The sequence below is a fragment of the Eschrichtius robustus genome, chromosome 1, assembly GCF_028021215.1.
Source record: "Eschrichtius robustus isolate mEscRob2 chromosome 1, mEscRob2.pri, whole genome shotgun sequence".
NCBI lineage: Eukaryota > Metazoa > Chordata > Mammalia > Artiodactyla > Eschrichtiidae > Eschrichtius > Eschrichtius robustus.
The window spans coordinates 196759378-196784717 of NC_090824.1; the positions used below are offsets into that span (position 1 = coordinate 196759378).

The 25340-nt window shown below is 39.3% G+C and overlaps 1 protein-coding gene across 8 annotated transcripts in view; it reads left to right on the top strand.

Moving 5' to 3' along the window:
• Window positions 1-25340, top strand: part of CACNB2 (calcium voltage-gated channel auxiliary subunit beta 2) — a 416172-nt gene that overhangs the window by 253857 nt on the left and 136975 nt on the right. For 6 of the 8 annotated variants that reach the window (XM_068562066.1, XM_068562101.1, XM_068562091.1 and 3 more), the window contains exon 3: window positions 17308-17427. In XM_068562066.1, coding sequence (XP_068418167.1) covers window positions 17308-17427 — 120 coding nt within the window. Of the gene's footprint in view, window positions 1-16397; window positions 16475-17307; window positions 17428-25340 lie in introns of those variants that run through there. The other 2 variants (XM_068562082.1, XM_068562125.1) reach the window with 1 other exon arrangement.

Here is a 25340-nt window from a genome sequence, read left to right on the forward strand (position 1 = left end):
GGCGTACAAAAAGAGGCAGCGGGCTGGCTGGTCCCTGCTAGAATCTGTGTGGTTAGAACCCTGAAGATATTTTTATATGAGGAAACGTGTAATGCTTTCTCCTTGAGCCTGGTATAAAATTTGGGAATGTACTATAGGAGTCCCTCGGTAGGTAGCTATTTTTTTGAGGTTTCTGAAAATTATATTTGCCAACTCAAACACCCTTTGCTCCTAATTCAGATGTTATGTTTCAGTTTCCACCCAGATCCAGGAACTGAATGAAAATGGTGATTATGAAATACACAGGGTCCTTGAACTCCTTCCTTTGGCTGTTTGATTGGGTCATTGTCTTTATGTTAATTAGGATGCAGGGACATGATGCTTCTGCTGCTTGTGAAAGGTATTCTTGTTAGAGAAATGGTCTAGTCAAGAGCCTGTGTGTGTGTGTGTGTGTGTGTGTGTGTGTGTGTGTTTCACGGCGGAATGGGGATGCGGAGTGGTTGTGCAGGAGAAGAAACCTGGAAGGATGAAATTACAGGGACCAGTGACAAAGAAAACCCAGCCAGTAATTATAGTAAACTTCTTGGTAGGCCTGAATACAAATCCTGAAAAGTGTCAATTTTTATATTTGAATTATTCTCCTCCACTCACGACAGCATACTTGGTGATATGTCAACATTTTAATTCTGAATGAGTGTTAATTGGGTATCTTAGTGCTGAAATTATTTGTTACCTAAAACACTGACACATCCCGAAGGTCTCTGATTTTTATAATTATATAGCACACGCAGAATTTCTTTCTCTAGATGTGATTGCTTTATACAGAATGTATTTGAGGCACACGCTTTAGATCAATTACTAATTCAGAACCATAATTATTAGATGCCACGGTGACTTTGGTAGTAAGAATCTTCCTGAAGCAGTGTAGGAACAGTTTGAGGCTGGTTGGAATTTCAAACTTCAACTTAGAAAACAAAAAAGTATCTCCCCTTCCTCCCTTCCCCTCCAAACCCCCTGGAACAAAAAAAGCAGAGAGCAGGCCTTGCTTTCCTGGAGCTGACTTTGGTGGGGTTTGTTTTGTTTTGCTTTTTTATTGGAGTATTGTTGCTTTACAATGTTTTGTTCGTTTCTACTGCACAGCAGAGTGAATCGGCTATACGTATACATATACCCCCCTCTTTTTTGGGTTTCCTTCCCATTTAGGTCACCACAGAGCATCGAGTAGAGAGTTCCCTGTGCTCTACGGCAGGTTCTCAGTAGTTGTCTAGTTTATACAGAGTATCAGTAGTGTATATGTGTCAATCCCAGGAGCTGACTTTGTTATATTTGTCGGCTTAATAGAATTTCTCACTCTCTGTCACTTTTTTTTTTAAGTTTGGAAGCTTAATGAGGATTTCCCTACCAGAAACCACGTTGGGGGGTTTTTGGTAATTTTTTTTATTGTGGTAAAATATACGTAACAAAATTTTCCATTTTAACCATTTTTTTTAAGTGTACAATTCTATGGCATCAAGTGCATTCATTACACACGAATTCCCCACCCCCTCTCGTCCCCAGCTCTTGATACCCACCATTCTACGTTCTGTCCCTATGGATGTGACTACTGTTGGTACCTCGTGGAAGTAGAACCATACAGCATTTACCCTTTTGTGATTGGCTTCTTTCACTCAGCATAATAGCTTCAAGATTTATTGAAAAAAGAAAAACCAACAAAAAACCATGTTTTTACATTTTTTTTAATTTTTTAAATTAAAAATTTTAGTTTTAATTCAGTCAGGTTCAAGCTTTTATCTCAAGAACAACAGTATTCCTAATTCCTTTAAAATATATATATATATTTTAATGTTGACTGAATCACCAAGCCACATTTTCATTTTGTCTTTGCTTTAGCCAAAAAAATGAAAGGATTTATTGGTTGAAAACCCTTGAGTATTACAACTAACTGTGAAAATCAAAGTTCACTCTTTGCATGGGGGTCAAGAACTATTTTGAGAATGTTCCTGATTTCAATTATTTTTCAAAGTAAGTGAGAAATGATTCATTAGAAACGCTAATTTTTGCAGGTTATTTTTAGAGGAAGACGCATCAGGCTAGTCTTAACGTTTTAGATCACTAAAGAAAAGATGAATAGGAAGGCGAAGAAATAATATCCCAACTGGGAGAATCCCACTTTTAGAAAATGTATAGGGTGAGAGAGTGGCATGGACATATATACACTACCAAGTGTAAAATAGATAGCTAGTGGGAAGCAGCCGCATAGCACAGGGAGATCAGCTCAGTGGTTTGTGACCACCTAGAGGGGTGGGATAGGGAGGGTGGGAGGGAGGGAGATGCAAGAGGGAAGAGATATGGGAACAGATGTATGTGTATAACTGATTCACTTTGTTATAAAGCAGAAACTAACACACCATTGTAAAGCAATTATACTCCAATAAAGATGTTTAAAAAAAAAAAAAAAAAGAAAATGTATAGACTTTTCTCCATGCAATCCAAACTTTATATTAATTAGCGCATTTCCCTCTCATGGTGGGCGGCCTTACTTGTAAGCCCCCCCAGAAGCCAATCTGAGAATGAGAGCAGCGGGTTCTCTGAAAGTAGAAAGAAGTGAGATCAACAGAGCTGTTAATCCTCACTGCTAAGACCACATCTTCGGAGGCAGTGCCCACTGGGGAAATTATACTGCCAGCTGCTGTCCTTTGGTTGCGTTGTCGGGAATCACAGGCAGGAGCCCGCACCCCTCCTCCCTAAGAGGAGGTTGGTTTTACTGTGATTTAGTTGCCTGCAGAGGTGGGAACGTGGAGGGCTAGAATCATACTCGTCAGCCTGGCCTTCATGAAATATACACAGTTTACATGGACAGCCACGCGTTCGTGGTGTGTCTCACCCAGCGCTCTGAAATCCTGCCGGCCTCAGGCACAGAGGCCCTGCCCATTCCAGGCATCTCTCTGCATACTATGTGGAAACATTCTTTAGTGCTTCATGGACATCACGAAAGGATGACTTGAACAGGATTGAACTTCCATTACGGAGTGAGGCTTTTCGAGTTTTTTGTTTGTTTGTTTGTTTGTTTGCTTTCGTGTATTTTTAGCATATGGTCCTCAAAAAAAATTACGTACAAGTATAAATAATATAAAGTGGGGCTCTGATATTAATCTGTGTTTTAAAGAAGGCTATTAAAGCCTTCTTAAAGCGTATTAAAGAAGGCTAAAACTCTTAGGGAAAGGAAGGAAGGAAGGGGGGAAGGGAGGAAGGAAGGGGAGGGAGGAGAGAGAAAAAAGAAAAGAAAGGAAAAGAAAAGGAAAGGAAAAAGACCATGCCCAGCCTCAGTCTGGATCTCCTGTCTTCTAGCATCATCCAGATTTTGCCAGATTTTTCAGGAGGATTGTCTCCTCTGATGGGCTTTGCAAATGCCTATCACGTCAGGAACTGGTTTCCTCTCTGCTTACTGCAGTTTTCTCTTTTCTCTGCACTGAAGATTCCTTGTTGAGCTTGCTTGGTGTCTTTCCTCTGTGTTTTCTCAGACCATGGGATGGTGCAGGTGTTGTTTTACCCATGATTGGATGCCCCGTTGGCAGGAAATATAGATGCTATCTTATGGGCCAAACAATTTTTGGAACATTTACCGAGGTCACGAAATTAACTTTGTACCTGTTGAACACCCAGTATCACCCAGCGTTTGATATGATAGACATACACTGTATTCATTTACCCAAAATAACTTATTGAGCACCTGGTGTGCACCAGGGTGAGTGGCAGGTCATCAGCCAGGAGCGGAAGATCCAGATATTAACACAGCAAAGTCCTTGGCATTGTGGTAGACGGCCTCTGCTGGATGGGGGCAAGAGGACCAGCGGAGTGCATACCTTTCTAATGACTGAGAAGGCCAGTCTGAGTTTAGAACTGTCCTTGAAGTTCTCCGTGGGAACGCGGCAGTGGGGAGAGAGCCAGCACGCAGGCCCCATATCCCGGTGGGCTCGGTCAAGGTGCCTGATGTGAGTGGACAGCCAAGCCTATGCATTCAAGCTCCTGTTCATCACTCCCCCCTCAGCAGACAGCTGCCCTTGGCCACCCCTGGGTTTCGGGGTGCGCACGCAGGTGGGGAAGTATATCCTGAGAAGGATGAACGTGAGAAGAGGCCCAGACAGTCCTGAGAAATGGGCTCATGGCCATTTGGCCAGAGAATCCCAGGGTCTCTAGTACCCAGACCATGTAGAGCTACCTTGTATGATATGGCAGTCATAAAATAATTTTTGTGTTATTTACCTGTGTCACATCTGTCTCCCTCTCTGGAATGTAAAGGCCCCCAATCTTGTCTTCTTCCCTGATGTATATGTCACCGACCGAGGTTCTTGGCCTCCTTAATCAATAGAAATTGATAAGAGGCTAGACAAGAAATTCAGGCAAGGCTTTACTGGGGCTCCTGGTGCAGCAGAGGGGAACGAGAACAAGTAACAGGTTCCCTGGCTCACTCGGTCCTGGGGGAAGGGGGGGCGGCGAGTGGGTTCCTTATAAAGGGTGAGGGTAGGGGCAGGTCCAGGGGTTGAGTTGGAGGGGCAGCTTAGGTGGCTTGCCCACCCCTTTGGTGGTGTTGTGTGCAGGGGTCGTATACAGTACCATGCTTTTGCCCACCCTGCTTTTGCTCCTGGATCTTCAGAAGTGGCAGTTGGCTTTTTGGTCTTTTCGTATCTTGTTGTCCATAATTTGCCCCAGCTGCACATGCACTCAGTTATTTTTAGCCCCTTATAGTTTCTTTGTATTTTGTGGCTCAAGGAGGAGTCTGTCCAGGTGCCAGCACTGCAGCCAAGGGTCCCGGGTCCCAGCTCGTCTCATACACACTGGCGCCGAGGGTACGGAGGTGAAAAAAAAAAAAAATCCCTGCCCTCCTCATGGACATTACATTCTAATGTATGTGTGCGTTGGAGAGGGAGGATAATAGTATTTAACTGTCCACAATATTGAATGACTGTCATTTAAATGAGGTGAAAGACAGAGTCGGTTTAGCTTTGGTTTGGAGGGCCCGAGTTTGCTGTCTGTTCTAACAGTAGAAGCCTCTGGCATGTAGCATAAGCATGCTGTAGCATCTATGAAACAGTGTCACCAGGCCAAAGGTCAAGGGTCAGAGGCATGGCCAGCAGTCACCAGGTCTTTTCTAACCTTTACCAAACTCTCTTCTTACCAAACTGTCAAGCCATGTGTTGCCCTGCCTGATAGAAGTTTTATCATCGTTGAAGTTCATTATACTTTTAAACTTAAAGCAGAGCGTGTATTTCCACGTGTCTTAGTCCATTCGGGCTGCTATCACAAAATACCACAGACTGAGTGGCTTATAAACAACAGAAATTTCTCACAGTTCTCGGGGCTGGAAGTCTAAGATTAAGGCGCTGGCAGAGAGTCTAGTTCCTGGTTCATAGATGGCCATCTTTTCATTATGTCCTCACTTGTTAGAGGGGCAAGGGAGCTCTCTGGGGTCTCTTTTACAAGGGCACTAATCCTACTCATAAGGGCTCCACCCTCATGATTTTTTACCTCCCCAAAGCCCCACCTCCTAATACCATCACCTTGGGGATCCAGTTTCAACATATGAATTTGGGGGGGACACAAGCATTCAGCCAATGGCACCATGTATTGAATATTTGCAATTAAAAAAATGCTTTCTTGGGAGTTCCCTGGTGGCCTAGTGATTAGGGTTCCAGGCTTGCACTGCTGTGGCCTGGGTTCAGTCCCTGGCTGGGGAACTGAGGTCCCGCAAGCCACGCAGTGTGGCCAAAAAAAAAAGCTTTCTTATTTGTGAGACAGGAAATATTACATGAATTGCTTTTTACCAACTGTATATGTTCAGTGTTTTGGGAAACATTCTGAATAGAGTCTGGATTTTCTAACATTAATAATATATTAATATAACCAACGGCACATCTCCAGCTAACCAATCTAAAATTTGCAGCATATTTCTAAACATAGATTTGTAATGAACCAAATTGTCTCTAGTTCTTAAATCACCTCCCGAAGGTAGGTTAGCTGCTTAAAGGATGCGTTAACTATTTTAGGTCAGTAGGGTACTTTGTGGTGCTTTATCACCAAGTGCTACACACCACCGGCCCTTTTCCTGTCAACTCCCTGATCGTGTAGCCTATTTTTAATATTAAATCTCTCTGAACCAAAGTCATATCTTTCTGGAAGGTTAGACTTTTAGAACAGTATATTAATAATGTATTACCAAATTACTGAGTCATTTGGCCTGCTTAAGTATCTAACCTAGTACCAAAAATCATTTAACCAGTCATATGAGAAAAGCCCAGTGTTTCAGTGGAGACTTCAAATAATCATTTTAATACATTGTCTACAGAGAAATGTAATACTTTAAAATGTTAACATTTCATGTGGAAATATTTTTCTTTTAATTCTTGTTTCTTTCCTGATACAATTCCTGCATCAACATTTACTCTATTTCTTTTTTTTTTTTTTTTTTTTGACTTGAATCAGGAGTTTTTCAGAAGATCCCAAGTTTGCTTCCCTTCCCCACAGGCAAAAAACTATCAAGGTTAAAGCAACAAATTAGGGAAAATATGAATCTGCAAACACTCTTTTTGCAACACCAAAAATATTTCAGAGTGTTTTGTTAGACATTTCAATTGCAACAAGCATGAGCTTTTTACTTCTAATCACAAAAATGGTAACATTACAGAAAAAAATTAAAATTAGTTCCCTGGATTAAAAAAAAAAAATGAATCTAGTCCTCCATCTCCTGTTATTTTTGTGTACTCCCAGTGTTTTTACATACATGAATGGATGTATTTATAGAAATGATTCAGGTTTTTTTTTTCTTTCTTTGTTTTTTTTTTTTTTTACCAAATACGATCATGATAAACATTTGCCTATAATGCCCTTTAGTCTCTGTAACAATTATTAAGGTTGTATAATAATCTAAGTTTATGAACCATAATTTAAGAATTTTTTAAAGACAGGTCCCAGAAGTGAAATCATTAATCTAGATACATATTAGTCTAGATACATATCTAGATACAAACAAAAAGAACCTGGTTTTCCCAAAGGGTTGTACTAAAGTAAAACTATGAACAAGATGTGAAAGCATTGGTTGTAATGTGTCCTCATAACATTGTGAATTGGCACTTGGCAGAGAGTACTCGTTTAATGAGGAAATGGTATTGTGTCTAATTTAGTGAGACTGAACATTTTTTCCAGATGCTTGTGGGTAACTGATTTTTTTTGTGAATCTTGTATCCATAACCTTTGTCTGCTTGTGTCTATTGTTCTCTTACTGGGTTTCGTATCAATGAGAAAGACTTAGGTATATGCAAAGAAAATTTTAGAGGGTACAATCTTTAAGGACTGAAGCCGTATCCCTTATCACAGCTCTGGGGTTCCCTGGAGGATACACATGCTGACTATCCTTTAATGTCTGTGGATTGATGGTTCATTGCCACATGGGAGAATTCTCTCTGGAAGGCAGGATCCAAGATTCATTGTTTGATTGTTCTGCCACTCAAGAAAAAGCTCGCAGCTGGACATGCCATCTTTTGATGTGATCTTTATTTAGTAGTAGAGAGCCAGTAGTTAAGATGTTCCAGAGTTGTGTATTTGTCCAGTTAATAGTTGCTTTCCTTTTAAATATATGATCCAAAATTGCTTGAAGAAATATCCTCCTCCTGTGCTGGCTTGATTTTTTAAACATTCCATCTTACTAGAAGTTATATGTACAGTCACGTTTTTTTTTCTGCTGTGAATTTAAACTCTATTCTCATAGGACCAGCAGGAGCAGTGTATGAGAAGTAACAGTCTGTAAACAGTCTATTTGAATATGTCATATTTACAATGTATTTTCAACCATCTGTAAGGAAATTCTCAAGAATATTCCTTCTGGTAGCTTTGATTTACTGTACTCATTTTTCAGAGGGGGAATTAGCCTGGGGAATATTTACATGACTTGCCTGTGGCTACACAATGAGTCATTAGCAGTGTTAGGATTGGAAATTTAAGTCCCTGGAATGAAGAAGTGCAATTAATGGGAAAAGAAGACGCTTCATAGAAAATAAGCTTTAATTACATTTTTAAAATGTCAAAATCTCTCTTACATTTCTTGGAAGGATACCATATAAGTTTTAAGTGTAATGACTTTTCTTTTTAGTAGCTTGCTTGTTATGGAACATGTTTATTTAATCATCAGACAGTTGACATTTATACTACGTTAATGAACTTGGTATTTATTGAGGTTTATGATAAAATACCAAGTATATCTTCAGGCTGACGTTTTTGTTTTATTCTTCTACTCATCATAGCAAATATTTATTGACATTAACTATGGGTAAGATTGATGTTGGTGTTTTTTATTTTGTTTCGTTTTATTTTTTGTTTGGTTGGGTTTTTTTTAGTAAGGAAGAGACATGAGAATAGTTAGGAATGTTTAGAAATGTTCAGGAATGCTAAGGAGGACCCTGTACAGCAGAAGAGCTTCAGGATCTAGGATGTGAGGAAGCAAAGGCTCTCTCTCTCTCTCTGGTAACCCTATTCATTCATTCAACACATGTTTATAGAGCATGTATTCTGTGCCAGGCACTATTCTAGGCACTTGGGATAAATGAGTAAATGAAACAGAAAAAAAAATCTCTGCCCTCATGGATGTTGTATTCTAGTGGAGGGAGATAGACACTAAACAATAAACATAATAAGTAAATTATATTGTATACTAGGAGGTAAAAGCACTATTTTTAAAAAGTTGAACATGGTAAGTGAGACGAGCGATGCTGGAGGGCAGTGGGGATTGCAGTTTTAAATAGGATGGTAGAGGAAGTCTTCATCGAAAAGGCGCCAACTGAGCGAAGACTTGAAGGAAGTGATCATCGTGTGGAAATCTAGGGAGAGAGCTTTCCTGGTGCCTGTGAGGGGCATCAGTGAGGTTGGAGCAGAAAGAAGGAGGTTGTGTGTGAGAGGGGAGGGTGGAGGAGAGGGGTGGAAGAGGAGATCCCAGCCAAGCAGACTCCGAAGGAGCAGCCAGTGGGTAAGAGAAAGACCGAGAGAGAGTGCTTTGAGAAAGCAACTTTGAGTGAGTGAATAAAGGGTGGAGAGTGATATTAAACAACCAGGCTAAATGCTACCGGTAGGTTAAGATGAGCACTGAGAATTGGCCCTGGGATTCGATTCATTGCTGATGACCTTGAGCAGTTTTGGGGACAGCAGTGGGAGAGAGTAGGCTTAAGAGAGATCCGCAGAGAAGAACTGAAGTGAGCATGGGCAACTTCTTTTAGGCTTTTTTTTTTTCTGCAAAGGAGAGCAAAGAAATTGGGTGAAAGCTGGCAGAGAAAATGAAGTCCAGGGGAGGTTTTCTTAGGTAGAGGGAAATAATAGTATCATGTCATCTGCATATAATGACAATTTTACCTCTTCCCTTCCAATTTGGATACCTTTTATTTCTTTTTCTTGTCTGATAGCTGTGGCCAGGACTTCCAATACTGTGTTGAATAGAAGTGGTGAAAGTGGGCATCCTTGTCTTATTCCAGACTTTAGCTGGAAGGCTCTCAGGTTTTCATCGTTGAGCATTATATTGGCTGTGGTTTTGTCATAAATAGCTTTTATTATTTCCCTATTATGATTATTTTTCCTGTTATTTCCCTATTATTAATATTTCTTATTATTTCCCTATTATTATTTTATATTTATTATTTATTTATATTGATTTATCTATTATTATTTTATATCTATTTAGCTATTATTTTATTAGATATGTTCCCTCTAAACCCACTTTGGTAAGAGTTTTTATCACGGATGGATGTTGAATTTTATCAAATGCTTTTTCTGCATCTGTTGAGATGATCATGTGGTTTTTTTTCTTTTGTAGATGTGGTGTATCACATTGATTGATTAGGCAGAGGGAAATAATAACATGTGTGTATGCTGAGTGGAATGATTCAGTAGAAGACTAAAGGTTGTGATGCCCGCTCAGAGTTTCTTGCTATATCCATACCCATCAAGAATTCCTATACCCAGAATTTCCTGTGTGTGCTTCATTCACTCCTTTAATTTTTTTCAGCAATATTTTGAGTAAGTCCAACTATCCCAGGCCACTAATTTTCTTCTTCTTCTTACCTGTTCATTTTTATTCTCATGGATGAAAAATAAATTATTTATTTATTTTTTACTGTACTGCTGAACTGAATGAATAAGCATTTTCAGAACTCTAATGAAAAACTGATGAACTCATAAAAGTGCTAACAAAAGATCAAGATGAAAAAAAAAAATTTAATTACCTGGGACTGAGTGAACTGATGAGGATGAGTATAATTTTTGTGACTTTCTGTCTGAATTAAAAAAAAAAAAATCCAACAAGGACTCAGAGGCAAAGAATATACAAATCAATTTTCACTGCAAAGTAAAGGAGCTGTTACAGTGGAGGATTACTGGACTGAATGTCAATATTATGACATAGTATGAGTGTGTTTCATGTTTGGTAATTGCAATCATTGTTGCTTTTGTTGTGGTCATCCATGTAAAAAAAAAAAAAAAAAAGAAAGAAATTATATTAGCATGAAAAAACACTTGTAATCTATCACCATCAGTAAATATATATTATAGGCTGAAATATATATTATAGGCTATATATTATATAATATATGTATATAGTATATAAATGTATATTATAGGCTAAAAAACTCCCCCAACATACACAAACACTGTTGTAATTGTGAAGGGAAATTATTTATCTTACGCTTATTTATCCTATCCTATCCTATTTATCCTAAACTCAAAATAATGTTAAATTTCCCATCTAATATTAGCTTTTTCATGGTGGTTCTTTTTAACAGTGTCACATTTTACAAATATGGGACTCTTCTACGAAACGTAAACATCCATCATACCCTCAATTCGAGGAATAATTTGGTAATAATGGTGTTTTAATATATTACTTTTAAAAATATGTAAGTTAGTCACATCTCTGAGACTTGGACCTATCATTTCTACTCTGTAGTAACTTTAGTTTCAGTGCTGAAAACTAGCAACTGTTCCTATGAACTGAAAGATTAGTCAGGAGACCCTTGAATTCCAGCCAGCTTCAGGCCAGAGTAGCTGCCAAAGAGGCTGCTGAAAGCCAGCTTGCCAAAGTTATGTTCATTTTCAGGGAAAAGGGGAAAACTTAAATACCTGCTTTCTTGACTTCCATTGTTTTCCTATTCTACTTATCTACGTTCCATTGCAGATAAGTAAAAAAAGAATGCTTTACAACTGAGATACTCTGAAGTGAGGAAGATTTCAGGGTATCAGGCAACTTTTCACAAAACTGTGTTACATTGATGAATGAGAAATTATCTGTTTCATTGCACCTTCATTGTGCCTTTGAGAAAGATAAAATTTGAGAATCTGTGAAGATGTATATGTGTGGGGGCTGAGTGAGGGGATGGGGAAGGGAGAGGGACGGGCAGAAAGGAAGTGGGGGAGGGCGCCAAGCTCAGCAGAGATAGAGATGAGAACTTGGAAGTCGTCATGACACATTACGACCTTTAGAAAAGTTTATACGTGTGCCTGGCAGACAGAAAAAGATGTTTTCTATAGCACAGGGAACCATATTCAATATCTTGTAATAACTTATACTGGAAAAGAATCTGAAAAAGAATATGTATATAGTATGTGTGTGTGTGTATAAATAAACTGAATCACTTTGCCGGACAGCTGAAACTAACACAACATTGTAAATCAACTATACTTCAATTTAAAAAAAAAAGGAAAAATGTTTTTGATTAATAGAAACATCAGTTGCATGTAGGGATTTGTTCTGGCTTTTAATTTTCTGAACTGATGCATGCATGGAACTTAAATTCAGATTGCTGAAGGTTGATTCCTACCCCCATCGATTTTTAGCTTTGTAACCTCACTCAGGTAACTTAACTTCTCTGTGTCGGTTTCTTCCTCAGTGAAAAATGGAGAAAATTAATTATTAAATTATGTAACACTGGCGAATCAGCACAGTGCCTAGTACAGTGTAAGCATTCATTAAAAATTAGCAATTCTTATCACTCGTCTACATAGTCTAGCCTTAATAAATTGATTGCTCGAATTAATGTAATATAGAACAATCTCAAAACTATACCGATGTTAGCCTTTAAGAGATAGCCCTGGATTTAGAAGGAAGAAATTCAGAGAACTGCGTTTAAACCTCGGAAGACATGATTTTCCCAATAATGTGGAATTTACTGACAACTTAAATACCACTTCTAATTAAGAAAATCAAACATGTATAAGGAGTTTTTCTGTGAGGTAATGCCACATAAATGAATGAAAAGGATTCCCAGAATACGTATTCCAGGTGTGTCAACTGCAGAGAGAAAAAAAAGGGAAAGGAGAGGAGGCTTAAATAAATACACCTGCAAGATAGCACATTAGCCTCACTGATCTCTGTTCAAGTCCTCAAACTGCGAAGCATTCCTTGTCCTCGGGGCCTTAGCATATCCCATTCCCTTTTCCTGTGTTGCTTTTCTCAGCACATCCAAAGGCTAACTTGTCTTTTCTTTATCTTTTGGGATATTTCAGCTTAAATATCATCTCAGCTGATCATCTTGTCTTCCCAACTAAAGTAGCGTCTTCCCATCATCATTCTCTCATCTCAGCCTGTTCACTGTTTTCTCACTGTAATTATTCTTCTGATGATTATTTTAATTGGTCTTCTTCACTAGAGTATCAAGCTCCATGATGGAAACAAAATCATAGTCCCAGCATTTAACTTACAGTTATAGCACTTATGGTTCCAAAGTAGTAAGTACTGAATAGATGCATATGGTGTGTGTTTTTGTTCGGTTTGGTTTGGTTTAGTTTCGGGGCCAAATTTAATCTCTTCGCCAGTACTTATGAAACTTACACAAAGTTTACAAATTTTCCTATGCTCCTGAGAAAATTGAAGCTAATATTTTAGCTTTTACTTAATCATACCAGGGATGAACTTGCATAGATTTATTACCATCACCTCTGTTGATATTTTCAAGTTTCGCCAAATGGCAGGCCAGTCACATCTGAGATTTTCACGATTGAATGGATTTGAATAGTAATTTTGTGACATTGGCAAACCAGAGTATACAATATTAATGAAAATGGGCTTCATCTGAATAGCCTGTGTCATTTTTGAACTTAGCAGAGTCCTGTACACGAGGAGTCCTATGCATGAGTCCTATATATTTGAAGTCTTGAGTATTTTGGATGGGACACAGCTTTGTCTAAAATTGAGGTAGCCTTGGGATACTATGAGAAATTGATTTTGCCCAAGAGCATTGCTTTAGGCTTCATATGAAGAGTTCCTACAGAAATGGATGACCCACTTGGGGTCCAAGATGCTAGTCTTCAATAGCCTGATGACTCTTACCCTTTTGGCTTTAAAAGAGGAAGTACAAGAACACTCAAGAAAAACAATCCTGGGAATAGACATGATTGAAACCGTAGAGTACAGCATGAAAAAAGCAAACATTATAAATAGCAAAAAAAAGTGTTAAAGGAAAAGCGTGATGCTTTGTGTGTAAATATTTGGCATAAGTTGGAAAACGCCAGAAACTGAATAATAGATAGAAGCATCAATTAATCCAATTAACTAAAGTCTCCTATAAGCAAAGAACACAATTGGGAGTGAGACTCCTGCGGATAAAAGTAAATGATCCCAGGTGAGCTGTTGGTAGACATTAGCTGCAGGTTGCATTTTGGAACTGTATGATAAGGAATGAGAATATTAAGATGTGGAAAAGGAAATCTGTGATGTACCTGCCAGGACAAATACTACAAAAGTTCAGCTAATCATGTTGCAGGAACCCGAGAGATCAGGGGTACATCTTGTGATAACATTTTCTGGATTTACGGAAATGACTGCCAGCTCTTCCTGATTGAAGACTACTTGAGGCAGTATGGCCCAGAAAGTCCATGTGGTACCAAAGGCGAAAGCTTAATTAGATAGACCACTTCTAACTGCATAAATCCACACTCCCGAAAGGAAGGAGATTAATTGTAAGGCACACACATTTGGAGGGTGACTTTCAAAAATGCAAGAACTCTGGAAGCTAAACAGCGCTACCATTTAATAGTGAGTCTCTTTGGATGGGAGAATTTAAAGTAAATGTTATCTGTGTGTCTCTTGTCCTATAATGGATACATGTAACTTCTATAATGAAAAGTATTTGGAAAGTGTGTACTTCACATATCCAAGGAATGAAAGTCACGTGGACATCAGTTCAAGTCACACCTCATATCGTTAAGTAGTCAAAGGTTAATATATTGTTGCAAATATTCAAAAGATCATTGCAGTTATAAAGCAGAAACTAACACACCATCGTAAAGCAATTATACTCCAATAAAGATGTTAAAAAATATATAAGAAAAAAAAAAAGATCATTGCCAAAACTCAGTGGAGAGGGCCTTTTAAACTACTTAATTATTTCAACCTGGAAACAGGACTCAAAATGACCATGTAATTAAAAGCTACATCTGATTATGAGCAAAGGATTTTTTAAATCTTATTTTGTTCAAAAGGGAATGAGATCACACACAATTATGTGTGTGTGTGTGTGTGTGTGTGTGTGTGTTACTCTCTTCCTCTCATTTTGGGCTTCTTAATGACAGAAACTTCGTATCTTCACTGAGGCGTGACCTGACCCTATGGCAGGGTGACTGGGTTTAAAATGCCAGCACTTGTGACTATGGGGCCTGACGTCCTTTATGGGATATAATCGTGCTTCATGGTAATTTTCTACTGTACTATCCCTGCTATAGGAAACCCTCTGGGAAAGTTAGGAATCCCCTAGCCTGTGTGTTGGTGTAGAAAAACCCCTATCTCCCTTGTGAATTGTACTAGAATGAAAAACTTGAAATGCATTTTCTATTCCTCATGCATTTTACATTCACTTGATAACAAGGTAGGTAATCTATTTATTAATTTATGTTATGATACCACAATGAGGGTGCATTTGATCTACAACGTTTATTCTAAAGCCTCTATTCTACTGTATTTTCCGGCATTTAAGTCATGAAGATTGGTCTTAGCCTAGAAATGAAAGGAATGGGGGTGGGGAGGGTTAGGAAGGGACGGAGGGAGGGAGGGAAAGTAAGGAAGATTTTCATAAGAATCCTTTCTTTCATTCGCATGAGAATTTACAAAACAATCCCCACCAGGACACTCAAACAGAAATGTAGTTCGGAATGCAGTGATAGTATTTTATGTTTAAGAAACCTGGAAGTGTGTGTTTCTTCATAAACTTTCGAAAATGTAATTCCATTAGTAGTGGAAATGAATAAGTATCTTTCTTTCCCAAGCCCCAATCGCTTTATTTGTAAGAAGAGTTTGTTCTATGAATCTTAACTCCACCTAATAAATCAACCAAGCTTTGAAGTTTCTTCATAATTACGTGATAACAATTCACACTGTTATTTATTCCAGTGACTTTATTTGGAAAGGTAGTTTCTCAGTTGCAGAAGCAGTTCGACGTCATTTTGAGCTCAGTTAAACGCATTGCTTAGCGCTGTGATTACTTTCAAGTCCTAATTCGATGGGCAAATCTCTCACATTTTGTTTTGGAAATCAAGAGCCATCAAGAGCGGCTTGATATTAGGATGGATGAGCGTGATTTGATTCCGGTTGCCCATCAATGTATATCACATTTATTATCTACGAATTGTCCAGTGGCATAGGATATACTTTCTGCAGCAGATTAATGGAAAGTGATCCTTAAATGAAAAAAAAAAGAAAAAGAGGGAGCGAGAGATTACACTTTATTTTTTGAGAGAATGTTTGATCTGAAGTAAAAACATGCCAAACATTCCAGGTGCCTGTTACTATAGAAGTAAAAAGCCCTTTCCAGATGTTTACACTTTGGATGCAAAACGGCAATTTGACAGAGACTAACCATGTGATGTGAGCGTCTGCGTAAAAAGGCTACACACGGAGCATGCCCAGTGCGGTGAGCGCGTCCTCCGCCCTCCCCCTCCAGATCTCTGAAGATAAGGCTTGACCTTTGCACTTGCAAATGTCACTGCATACGTTTTGCACTAGGTTGGTTTGTGTGTGTATGTGTGTGCGTGTGTTTTAAAGGCTCTCTTACAACTAACGTCTTTTAACGATCCAAGAGTCGGGAAGAGAATAGGGTAATAAGATGCATGAAGTTTAGGACGAGTTGATGCCTTTGGATGCGCTTGAAGTGTTATCTTTCAAGCAATCGAAATCATTCGAGTGTTTGTTTCCCCTCCCCACTGGCTGGGATGGGAAAATAAGAATCTCCTTGGACTGGAGTCCTCCGGGGTAGGAAGTGAAAGCCCCGGAGGCAGAAAGGGACGGAGAGGAGGGGTTTGCCCAGAGCATGGACGGGAACAGAGAAGGGGTTCTGCGGGGCTCAGCGCGCACTGAGGACCGGTGCCCGGGGCTGCAGCTGCGGACGGGAAGGGCGCTGTCTGGCTGATGAAGGCCACCTGGATCAGGCTTCTGAAACGCGCCAAGGGAGGAAGGCTGAAGAATTCGGACATCTGTGTAAGCTCCAGGGCTCTCGTTGAGGGGAGACGTTATTTTGTCGTTGTTTCTGCTGCTGGTACAGTGAGGCTTGTCCGGGGCGCCGGTGATGAGTAATATGTTGATTGCTGGAGAGGGAGCCGGAGAGAGTCCTCTAATCCTCTAATCCTCTGGGCTCCTTTTCCTATGCTGTGATTTATCGCCCTAGGAGCTCTCCCGGGCAGGTGTTTTCTGTAGACAGCTTTGATGAAATCTCTATTTAAAGGGATTGAAAAAAAATGCGTTGCTTAAAGATTGAGGGAAGCTGGCGGGTATTGCATTACAGTTTTGTCAGAGAAGGCATCAGGTGAATACAGAGGTAGGTACAAAAGGATGCTTAAGATGAAAGCGGGTGACATCTATGGTAGTGACATTTCAGAGAGTTCAAGTTGATAACTCGTTCGACTTTCCTGTATGTTTTATTAGCCTGGCTTCTTTCTAATTGTAAATTCTTGCTGTAGCTGTAGACTGTTCTTGAAGCTCTCCTTGAAACCCGTCTGTGCCCTACGCTGCACTGCAGCACAGAGCTGGTTTGGTGATACAAAGAACTTGTTCTGGCTTCCAGAAAGGCTGCCGCTAACTGGCCCGTACGATTTGGGAAGGAATGGTAACTTGGAAGGCACAGCTCTCCTAGTTGCGTGGTCTGCAGACCAGAGCGTGATGTGCGGAGCTGGTTTGCCACCAGGTGGATTATTTTCTCCTCTTTTCAGGAATGGATAGCACGGTCTAGGAAGCTGACTGCCGTGTCAGTGAGACGTGTCCATTGCAAACCTCATAGACGCAATCTCTTTTAAAAGGTCAATTTCCCTCTCCAGGGTTCGGCAGACTCCTACACCAGCCGTCCGTCCGATTCAGATGTTTCTTTGGAGGAAGATCGGGAGACGGTGCGCAGAGAAGCACGACGACAGGCCCAGGCCCAGCTGGAGAAAGCAAAGGTAAAACCCTCCGTTCTCTGTCAGGCTCTTTGCATGTCATGCTGGGTCCGTGATGGGCCACCTGTGGAAGTTCCTCCTGAAGTGCACATGTGGTCTCTCTGGCGGAAAAGAGGTACAAGAAATGGAATGTACTTTCTTCCCTTGGCAGAGAAAGGCAGTGTGATATATAAGAGTGGTCTTGCCTTTTATGTTGTTTTATAATCCAAGCAACTTGTTTCCGTGGGTGGATGCTTTATTTAGACACACAAAAAGGATCCCTGAATATACAAAGAGGAAAAACTCCTTCTAATGTCAAAAGGATTTTACTTCAGTTTTTTCAGGAAACCATTTCTCTGCTCAGAAAAACAAACATTCTTCAAGCTAATGTTTATTCTCTTAGTCAACAATCTTTCTCCCAAATTTTACTCCCTAGGTGTTTTATGATGGCATTTTTCTTATATTTAAAAAATGGATTGCATTATGCTTTTCAAAAATAAAGCAAGAAAGGATTTTATTAATTAAAATTGTTCCCTTGGAGCACTTTCTTCTCCATCCCACAACAATAAAGTGCATATATATGGAGGGGGAGGGGGGGGGCTGGAAAAGACATATGAAACGTAGAAGTACAGAATTTAGCTGAGACTGTCTCGTTTCACTAATGGTCATGATTTGGATTCTTTGTCCCATGCATTCGTTCAAATAGCAGCTATTTCTAAAGCATAGACTGTTGTTCATGTTCAAAGGGCCTTGGTGTGTGTGATACTCGGTAACTTTTAAATGAACATATTTTAACACAGTTTTCATCGGTTTTCTTTTGAAAAAATGACTGCTTCGAAAAAAGTGCTGTGTTGATCTTGCTTAAAAAAAAAAAAAAAGAAAAGAAAAGAAAATCAAGGGTAACTAACATTAGAATACTTCTGCTGGCTGCTTCATCTCTGAGATGAGTAAAATCTCTGTGTGTTGCTATGGAAATCGTGGCTTGGAGATACTCGTTTGAATGCATGGACTGCCGTTATGTAATATGCATGTGACCTGTAGCCCAGCTGCCATAGTAGTTTGCAGAGGAGCTGCCAGGAGACCTTGACTTTTAAAAAAAAAACAGCAGGACTTCCGGACATCAAAACAATGTTCTCACCTCAGCGAGCAGGGAAGTCATCTCCAAGTGTGACACAGTCTTGACTGCGAGAGGATTCATAAAGGGCAGAGGCAGGAAACTTATACAGCAAGGTGTGGCCCAGTTGCCACCAACTAATCTGCTCTACCCAAGTGAACCATTTCAAACATTATGCTGTGACAATATGGATGAAAGTGGAGGACATATGCTGAGTGAAATAAGCCGATCACGGAAGGACAGACACTTTATGATTCCACTGATACGAGGTATCATAAGTAGTCAAACTCCTAGAAGCAGAGAGCAGGATGGAGGTTGCCTGGGGCTAGAGGAGGATATGGGGAGCTGCTATTCCCCGGAGAGAAAGTTTCAGTTATGTAAGATGAATAAGTCCTAGAGATCTCCTGTACAACTCTGTGCCTGCAGTTCACAATCCTCTGCTCTACATTTAGAAATTGTTAAGAGGGCAAATTTCTTGTTAAATGTTCTTACTACAATAGAAAAATTATGAAGTTGAAATTAAATAATGAATGTATGACTAGTGAAGTTAATTGCCCCAAATTTGCGGTGTAGCTAATATAAGTTGCAATTTAGAATCTGAATTCTACACTCTATATTTTGCACCTGGGTGCAAAGAAAAGTCAAGAAAAGTAAATAAGAGTCTGTATTCCAGAAATAAGAGTGTTCTATTTGCACTCGTTTATTCATGTGATTTTTTCACAGACCAAAATTAAACAGTTTCACAGGCTCATATCACATCATCATACAACCCAATATCTTGTAGGTTTGCTTTTCACAAACCACAAAGTCTTTAGTTATCCGATTGGTGCATTTTTGTCTCTCACTGCTGTAAGTTCTGAGTTCAGTGACACAGCTGCATAGAACTTTTAAATATTTTTCAACCCAGCGTGGATCATAATATTATTCCTAAATCAAACCAGATTCGTGTTATTTGTCATACAGACTAAAAAAGCTTATAGTTACAAGTGAAGTAGAAGATGAAAGAAAATGAAGAGAATTTAAAACAAAGGCAAAATAATTGAAGGGCTATATCGTATGTTTAATGAAAATAGTTTACCTACATCCATTTTTCTTCTTTAAAATTAGGCCCATATCTTAAACCTCTGATGTATTCAAATGAGTTACACTAGGGTGAGTGAGAATTGGAATATGTTCTGAAAGAAGATACAAAGAATCGGATTTAAGTTTACTTTTAGTTAAAATCATGGTTTGGTAGGTCTGATTTCTTAATTCTGATATCTTTGAAGAAGGTGTACAAAAGAAGGATTGTAGATGGGTCATTCATTAGGCTATTTTTAATCTACTTTCCTCCACCAGTATGTCATTGTGCCTTTGTGGGACCTATTTCAAAATGAAACCTTAAAGTTCAAAAATATATGAAATCATTATTTACTTTTCAGAGAGTTTCAAACACTTTTTCCATTCATTTTGGAAGACTCAGACCTCTTCTACATTTGTTTTGTAACTATGATTGCATCCCTCAAACAGGAAGCCTTTCTAAGTGGGTGCTTTAACTTACCAACCCTGAAGATCCCATGCCCTAAGTGTGTGCAAATGCCTGGAATAAACCTCAACAGTGCTTTCATATCCTGACACTCTGTAAATATGAAATATATTATCCATTAATTGCCAAGAATACACCCATGAAATAAGGTGATTGGCAAGGAGTGAAACTAGAGAAAATACCTTTTGAAATTTAGTGACCTATGTAAGGTTATATAACCAGGCCGTCTGTGATTCCCATAAAACCCAGTAGTTTTCACTACTGCTTTATTATGGCTTCTCTTAAACTAGTAAGCTCTACAGTGAACAGATTAAATATTTATTTTGAGGCAAGTAACTGATATGACCTTGTTTTTCAACTTGGTGTTTTCTGATCCCAGATGCACATTTTGATCTTGTTCAGGTTTGCCGTACTTTACAAAGCCTGGCCTATTTAAGCTAGTGCTCTTAAACACAAATAATATTGTCTTAAACACAAATAATATAGGAATTTAATTTATTCCCACATTGATGAAATTTAATTTCATCATAAATTTCATCATAAATTTATTTCATTGATGAAATTTAATTTATTCCCACATTTTTTATTAGAATAGGTTTATTGAGACATAGTTCACTCATTTAAAGTGTACAATTCGGGACTTCCCTGATGGTCGAGTGGGTAAGGCTGTGTGCTCCCAATCCAGGGGACCCAGGTTCTATCCCTGGTCGGGGAAATAGATCCCACATGCATACCGCAACTAAGAAGCCCACGTGCCACAACTGAAAAAAAAAAAAAAAAAAAAAAAAGATCCCGCATGCAGCAATTAAGACCCAGAGCAGACAAAATTAAATAAATAAATAAATAGATATTTTTTAAAAAATAAAGTGTATAATTCAGTGATTTTTAGAATATTTAGCATGGTGCAACCATCACTATAATCAACTTTAGAACATTTTCATTGTCCCCTAAAGAAGTCCCGTGTTCTAAATTAGTGGTCATGTCCATTCTCCCCACCCACCTCAGCCCTAGGCAACCACTATTCAACTTTCTGTCTCTATAGATTTGTCTGTTCTGGTTATTGCATGTAAATGAAATCATGCAGTAGGAGGTCTGTTGTGATTGGCTGCTTTCACTTACATAACGTTTTCAACGTTCATTCCTGTTATAGCATGTATCAGTACTCCATTCCTTTTCCTTGTCGAGTAATATTCCATTGTATGTATATATCACATTTTATTTACCCATTTATCAGTTGGTGGACATTTGGGTTGTTTCCATCTTTAAGCTATTGTGGATAATGCTCTTACAAACATTCATTTACAAATTTTTGCATGGATGTTGCTGGGTCCTAAGATCATTTTTTTTTAATTGAAAGAATTTTTTGTTTCTTTTCCTTTTCACTCCCCAAAAATGATCCTTCCTGCCCTACGTGCAGAGACTCTGAGTTGGGAAATCTGATTGTGGAAGGCATTGGAGCAGAGATGAAATAGGTTTGGAGTGGTATTCTTAGAAGAATGGATTAATGCTAAACTTTAAGTCAATTGCTCTCTTATCAGTAAATGTCTACTATATTGAAGAAAGTGTATTAGTCACAGTTGGGAGTAGGGAAGGCATTGCAAGACCAGAGCCACAAGAAAAAAACAGGCAGATTATTTTGCTGTAGAAAACTTCTAGTATTTGTTTAGGGAGAAAAGTCGTGGCCTTAAATCACACTAGTCAGAAGCAGAAGTATTTTAGGGGAGTAAAGAGGTCTGTGAGTCTCCAGAGGAATAGACTGCCCCCTGCTGGCAGGAACAGAAAATCTTTCCTGGAGGTGGTGATGGCTTCGAACTATACCTTCCAGGATGGAGTTTAGCTTGTAAAGTAGGAAGTGGGGAGTGGAGAAGAGGGAAGGCCTGATAAGTAATGTGAGTAATGGCTAACATTAGGAAAGGCTCAGCAGCCAGAAAACATGGAACCTTCCAGAGGAAGGTTACTTTTCTGAGACCTTACCAACTTGAAGATGTCTTTATTCTAGCCTCACATTTAATTACTAGTTTGGCTGGGTATAGTATTGATGTATGAAAAGCGTTTTTCTTCAGAATTTTAAAGGCATTGTTTTGTTTTCTTCTGGCATCCAGCACTGCTGTTGTGACTGCCCATGTCATTCTGTCTCTGAGTTCGATTTCTATATAATTTTCTCTAATATTTTGAGAACTGTTCTTCCCTTGGAATTTTGAAATTTCGCCTTGGTGTGAGGCTTATTATTTCTTGTGCCCGGCTCTTCGTGTGAATGTTCAGTGTGAAGGGCCAGTCACTTACTTCTGGAAAGTGTGTTATTTGTTTATTTGTCTACTTACTTGTTTTTGATAATTTCTTCCCCCGTTCTTTCCTCTTCTTTCTGGTTCTCTAGTTTTTCACGTGTCTGATTAGAGTTTTCTTCTCTACTCATTTTTTCCCTACTATCCCTCTGTCTTTTTGTACTACTAACCGAGTTCTTCTCCACTTTTAACCTACCTATTGAAATTTTTATTTTTGAAAATGTCTAATTCCCAAGAGCTTTCCTCTTATCTCCCCTTTTATAGCTTCTTGTCCTTATTCCATGGCTATAGTATTTTCTCTTATATCTCTTAAGATTATCTTTTAAAGATTTTTCTGTACTGTCAGTGTTTTTTAAACTTTTTATTTGGATTTTATTCTTGCATCTGGAGACTTTCTTCAGAAGTTTGATTTGGGGTTATCCATTCATAATTAGGAGCATGACATAAAGCTGACCAGAAGCTTCTTGACTGCTGGTCTTTTATAGGGTGGTGGTGGGGGGTGGCTTTTCTTTTCATCTGAACAGTGTCCCCAAAGGAGTCCACAGTCTCTTGATACTTTAGTTCTCACTCTTTCTACTCTGTGAATTGCCACTGCCTATTGTTTTCTCTACCCTACGTTTTAGTCTACTCCCATTTCATTTTTTGTTCTTTGCATCTATGGGTTTAGACTTTAAAAAGAAAAAAAAAAACTTTCAGGAGGAAGCATTTGTTCAGTTGACCATGTTTTTATTCCCCACATTTATCAATAAACATACTATAAAAGAGGAAAGAAATGTTTCTCATATTACCTTAGTCCATAAATGCCTTAGACACTGGGAGAATCCTACCCAGTTGGAAATATTCCCCTACCTGGCCTTTTCAGAAGAAAGAAGAAACAGGAATGTGGTTATTCACCTTCAACCCAAAGATGAATTTTTTATTCAAGAAACATTAGACATGTTTTTAAAAATGAATCTTACTGGGAAAATCACGTGGGGGGTAGGAGAGAAGTATGTGTGTATGCCTGTATCACATACTCTCTTAAACCCACAAAATAGACTATTGGATAAAATCCCAAGAACATGTGGCAGGTATTGAAACTAGATGGCTACACATAGGGGGAAAAATAACACATTTAATTGGTAAGAAATAAAATCCAGTAGAGAGGTCTCATCACCAAAAACATGAAGTATGGGAGACATTCTCTGGAAAATATTTTAGGCTCAAATTATTTTCCCATTGTTGATTTTAATGTTGTCTCTTGATTTTTGCATTGAACCACCGTCAGCCCTCTTTTGCTCATAGCAACTACCTTCCAAATACAGCTAGAAAACTGGCAAAATATGTCTAATTTCCAACATTGTGAGTTCATTTATTGTTGAAATACATATTAACTTAGGTTGCATTTTTTTCTACCTGTAAGAAAGCAAAAGTATGTGAAAGCCCTGTGCACCTGTTAGGCCTCTGCGTAACTCATAAACATCGCTGGGTAGGTGCAGTCATATACGCTGGTGCTGTAATTCCACCCATCTCCAGTGTTAATTGACAATAATAGTAATAACACAGTCCTGACAACACTTACTGAGTGATTACTGTTCATGATAGCCAATTTGAAAGATAGAAGAGGAAAAAGCAAAGCTTTTTGAAATCCTCTAGAGCAGTTATGATCACGCAGTACATACAGCATCAACTCCTGTACTGTCTTTTACATCAGAACAAACTGCTCTCCGTTTAGTGGCTTAGGTCACGATGCTCTTCCATGCATCACTGGCCAGCTGGCAGGTGAGCTGGTGACTGGCTGATCTGGGATGGCCTCTTGCCTGTGTCTGTAGGTTGGCAGCTGTCAGCTTGGGTGGCTCCTTCTCCTCTGGGTGGTCCCCCATCCCCCAGCAGGCTGGCTGGCTCTTTCTCACACTGGTCTCAGGGTTGTTCTTCTCTACTGTGTTCAGTTTTGTCGGGCAGGTCCTGGCTACAACATAAGCCTATTTCTACTACCTCTCTGGTTGTTCCTTTTCAATCTCTTCCACTGTTTCCCTCCACCAAAGTGTGGAAGTTCATCCAGCCAAATGCACCAACCTTGACCTTCTGGCTTTTATCGTTGGAGGCATGCCTTTGGTTTACAAACTGGTGGATTCTTGGGAGCTGCTACAGAGGCAGAGGGCTGCCCAGCAGCTTGAGTTCTGGTGTATTCTTCCTAGATTCAGCCAAAGCAGCTCTCTCTTTTTTTTTTTTTTTTTTCTTGTTTGACATATTGGGACTTCAGTGTAAGTTCTCCTTTTGAATAGAGAGCTTCATGTCCATAACGAGTTTTAAACCACTGCCATCTTTCCTTTTACCATCTCGTCCTTCTCACTGCTTCATCATCACTTTAAGTCTGCACCTCTGCCCTTGGCCTCTCTCCCTAGTGTTAGTATCTCACATCTTCCTTTCTACGGCATCTCTATCAGTTCTGACGTTTAAAATGGAGCTCCCCATTTTTGTCCTTCAAACCCTTTCTTCTCTGCATTTTCTTATTTCCGTCAATGTTAATTTCATCCTCCCAAGCTCAAAGCCTTGGTCCAGGGGTCAGAAGGTTTTTTTCTGTAAAGGGTCAGATAGGAGATGTTTAAGGTGCTGCTGGTCATGTGGTCTCTGTCACAACTGCTCAACTCAGGAAAGCCTGGATTTGGATTCCATCTCTGCCGTAGACTGGCTGCTTGACCTTTTGATAAGTTATATGTGACACTCTTGGTTCCAGTGATAACTGCATGAGCTGTACACGTCCAGTCCAGAGTTCCCAGATAGGGGACTGGGGTGGGCACAGGTGGCTGGTACACACTGCTCCTGCCTTCAGATTCAGTGTCTAATGGGGAGTCTGTATTAGAAGCAATGAAACTGCTATTTTCATTCCCTTTTTAGTTGTGCAAGGTCACCATACACCATTATATATGGTTGTTACCAAACTCAGGTTCGACTGCTTGTTGCTCAAGAATCCAGTACTGAGACACAAGTGTTGGGTAAAAGGAAAGATAGCTTTATTGAGGAGGCCAGCAGTCCT